Source organism: Chiloscyllium plagiosum, chromosome 21 (assembly GCF_004010195.1).
Source record: "Chiloscyllium plagiosum isolate BGI_BamShark_2017 chromosome 21, ASM401019v2, whole genome shotgun sequence".
In the NCBI taxonomy this organism is placed as follows: domain Eukaryota; kingdom Metazoa; phylum Chordata; class Chondrichthyes; order Orectolobiformes; family Hemiscylliidae; genus Chiloscyllium; species Chiloscyllium plagiosum.
Genome location: NC_057730.1, coordinates 25,719,593 through 25,723,746, shown reverse-complemented (window position 1 = coordinate 25,723,746; position 4,154 = coordinate 25,719,593). Strand labels below are relative to the sequence as shown.

At 44.2% G+C, this 4,154-nt stretch overlaps 1 protein-coding gene across 1 annotated transcript in view; it reads left to right on the top strand.

The window, feature by feature from the left end:
* The first annotated feature begins 1,316 nt into the window (after positions 1 to 1,316).
* Positions 1,317 to 4,154, top strand: part of clcn7 (chloride channel 7) — a 70,176-nt gene continuing 67,338 nt past the window's right edge. Inside the window, exon 1 of the mRNA XM_043711567.1 lies at positions 1,317 to 1,518. Coding sequence (XP_043567502.1) covers positions 1,396 to 1,518 — 123 coding nt within the window. The 5' untranslated portion in view covers positions 1,317 to 1,395. The remainder of the gene's footprint in view (positions 1,519 to 4,154) is intronic.

Here is a 4,154-nt window from a genome sequence, read left to right as displayed (position 1 = left end):
TGTGATACTTTTTATTCAGTGTGATGTCATCCATGTATCCTCAAAAAGTTTCCTTTTCTCTTCCTCCCACTACAGTCCTAGGTTCTGCTGTTGAGATGGAGAGAGGGGGAGGCGAATGGGCAAAACTTGGGCATGCAATAGTAAGAGAGAGCTAGATCATGAGCCCTTGATGGGAGGTGGGTACAGTACCAGAAATAGTGTGAAGTAGCAAAGAGAAGAGTGAAACATTTACCCTGATGGAGCACAGAAGACTATTGACCTTCTAATGGCATTGCCAGCAGACCAATCACATTGATGAGGAAAAGGATACATTGCCTCTGGTCACCCCATCCACCAAAATGTCCAGATCTCTTTCAGAGAAGTGTGGTGCCATTTACCCCTTCTCGGATAACTTAAGAAAATCTGCCTTTCAACAAGCATGGCAACTCCAATGTTTTAGCACATAGGAGGCACTTAAAGATGGCATGGTCACCAGAAATGCCTGTTTTTTTGGTCGATATCCAGCATATTGTGAGTTCTTCAGGGAATAGTTGGTACTAGAATAAGGCCAGGATCACATGAGAGGGACGCCATACAGGCAGGTAGGTAGTTAATGATGCAAGGAGAAAGTGAGGACTGCAGGTGCTGGAGATCAGAGTCGAAAAGTCTGGCGTTGGAACAGCACAGCAGGTCAGACAACATCGGAGGTGCAGGAGAATCGACGCTTTGGGCAAAAGCCCTCCATCAAGAATTGGAGTGGGAGGGTGGTGGTGCGGAGTAGGTTTTGGTCAGATGCAGTGAGAGATCCTGCTAGTCCTCACAGGAGAAGAGACCCTCTGTGAAACCTGATGAAACTAACATTAAACCTGTTGGACTATAACCTGGTGTTGTGTGATTTTTAACTCACCTAAAAAAGTATGATACAGCCCATTGTTTAGTGAGGAAGATGCTCCAGGTTGAAATTTGGTGAGAAATAAATTGAAAGGGCTATGCACTACAGAAAATAGGCCAATAACAACAGTTGTTGGTTCACCAGCAGAACCTTCTACTCATCAGCATTTTTCTTATCTGTTTCCAGTTAATGCTTAATTGTATTCCTTTAATTTTTCCTTCCCTGAGAAACAGTTTCAAAGTCTTTCTGAGTTCTGGATTATGTATCAACACCCGGAATATCAAGGGATTTAATTAGATATGTTGAAATTATTTAAAAAATACAGAAAAAAATCTGTCCTCCAGTAGTTTATGTTTTTAATCTGATGCAGTGGAATTGCTCTCAAATGCATGAAGGGGAGGAATGACAATGGAAGCGTTTCGAGTTGAAGAGTGAAATGCAACGGGCGGAGTGCACTGGTCCCGTGGTCTCGCCGTAGTGAGGTCACGGGACTGGTCTCTTGGCAACAACACGGGACTGGCAAGATGGCGAACGTGGCCAACAAAGTTTCCTGGTCCAGTAAAGATGATGAGGCTCGACCCGGAGAGAATACTCCGCTATTGAACGGCTCCCCCAGCGCTTCTCAGAGCCCGGGACTGAGCCGCCAGGTAAGTCACCGCCAGGTGGCTGGCTCCTGGCCGCTTCCAGCCGGTGTCGGTGTTTGTACCCAACACACGGCGCCTGTTATCGTCAAGCGGCTGATGTTTATGGAAAGCTCAGCGCTCGCTTGTTTTGACATTAGCAGTAAATACGTGCAAGGGAAGATTTGGAGATTTCTTACCATTGTTGTCGATCAGTTTGTGTTTAATCAGGCGTTTGTTAATAAACAAGAAGTCAATTTCGATGATAGATTTGAAACGATATTAGATTGAAATTGTTGCTACTGGATTAGTCGAACTCTTTTTTTTTAAACCAGAGATTTGGATGACGTTTCAAGCTAAGAAGATTTTTTTTAAAAAAAGATAAGCTATTTTGCTCTTCTGATATTAAGTTATAAGTGATCATCTGTCATTTGAAAGGTGGAGTAGGTGCTGTTATCACTCCATTCTATGCAAAATTGTAATCTAATCTCTGGATTCTGCTATTCTTTGTTAATCTTGGCAACCTTTGAATTTAGCTGCTAGTACATGATATGTTAACTGTGAGTGTGACTTAGAGTCATAGAGATGTACAGCATGGAAACAGACCCTTCGGTCCAACCCATCCATGCCAACCAGATATCCCAACCCAATCTAGTCCCACCTGCCAGCACCTGGCCCATATCCCTCCAAACCCTTCCTATTCATATACCCATCCAAATGCCTCTTAAATGTTGCACTTGTACCAGGCTCCACCACATCCTCTGGCAGCTCATTCCATACACATACCACACTCTGTGTAAAAGTTGCCCCTTAGGTCTCTTTTATATCTTTCCCCTCTCACCCTAAACCTATGCTCTCTAGTTCAGGACTCTCCAACTCCAGGGAAATGACTTTGTCTATTTATCCTATCCATAATTTTGTAAACCTCTATAAGGTCACCCCTCAGCCTCCAACTCTCCAGGGAAAACAGCCCTATCCTGTTCAGCCTCTCCCTATAGTTCAAATCCTCCAACCCTGGCAACATCCTTGTGAATCTTTTCTGAACCCTTTCAAGTTTCACAACGTCTTTCCGATAGGAAGGAGACCAGAATTGCACGCAGTATTCCAACAGTGGCCTAACCAATGTCCTGTACAGCTGTAACATGACCTGCCAACTCCTGTACTCAATACTCTGACCAATAAAGGAAAGCATACCAAACGCCTTCTTCACTATCCTATCTACCTGCGACTCCACTTTCAAGGAGCTATGAAGCTGCACTCCAAGGTGTCTTTGTTCAGCAACACTCCCTAGGTAGTTCTTAAAATGTTATTTCTCTTCAGATTTCAACTTTGAAATGATCTGGAAAAGTTTGATTGTCTCGCTCTTTCATGTGAGTGTAGGTTCATAGCTCCTTGAAAGTGGAGTCATAGGTAGACGGGATAGTGAAGAAGGTGTTTGGTATGCTTTCCTTTATTGGTCAGAGTATTGAGTACTGGCGTTGGAGGTTATGATGCGGCTGTACAGGACATTGGTTAGGCCACTGTTGGAATATTGCATGCAATTCTGGTCTCCTTCCAATCGGAAAGATTTTGTGAAACTTGAAAGGGTTTAGAAAAGATTTACAAGGATGTTGCCAGGGTTGGAGGATTTGAGCTATAGGGAGAGGTTGAATAGGCTGGGGCTGTTTGAGTCTGAGGGGTGACCTTTTTATAGAGGTTTATAAAATTATGAGGGGCATGGATAGGATAAATAGGCAAAGTCTTTTCTCTGGGGTGGGGGAGTCCAGAACTAGGAGGCATAGGTTTAGGGTGAGAGGGGAAAGATATAAAAGAGACCTAAGGGGCAACGTTTTCACACACAGAGTGTAATGTCTATGGAATGAGCTGCCAGAGGAAGTGGTGGAGGTTAGTACAATTGCATCATTTAAAAGGCATCTGGATGGGTATGGGCCAGGTGCTGTCAGGTGGGACTAGATTGGATTGAGATATCTGGTCGGCATGGACAAGTTGGACCGAAGGGTCTGTTTCCATACTGTACATCTATGACTCTGTCATAAATCATTGTGTGGGATGTTGTGGAAATTATGATGTTGGAAGCCTCAATCCACAATACTTGATCAGAGCAGTAATCTGCCCTTTTTTTTTAAATTCATTCATATGGATATGGATGTCACTGGCCAGGCCTGTATTTATTGCGCATCCCTAATTTGAGTCAACCACATTGATGTGGCTCAGGTTGAGGTTTAAGGTGTAGGTTTGCTTGCTGAGCAGTAGGTTTAATATCCAGACGTCTCATTACCTGGCTGGGTAACATCATCAGTGGCGACCTCCAAGTGAAGCGAAGCGAAGCGAAGCTGTTGTCTCCTGCTTTCTATTTATATCTTTCTCCTGGATGGGGTTCCTGGGGTTTGTGTTGATGTCATTTCCTGTTCGTTTTCTGAGGGGTTGATAGATGGCATCTAGATCTGTGTGTTTGTTTATGGCGTTGTGGTTGGAGTGCCAGGCCTCCAGGAATTCTCTGGCATGTCTTTGCTTAGCCTGTCCCAGGATAGATGTGTTGTCCCAGCCGAAATGGTGGTTTTTTCCATCCGTGTGTAGGGCTATGAGGGAGAAAGGATCGTGTCTTTTTGTGGCTAGCTGGTGTTCATGTATCCTGGTGGCTAACTTTCTTCATGTTTGTCCTA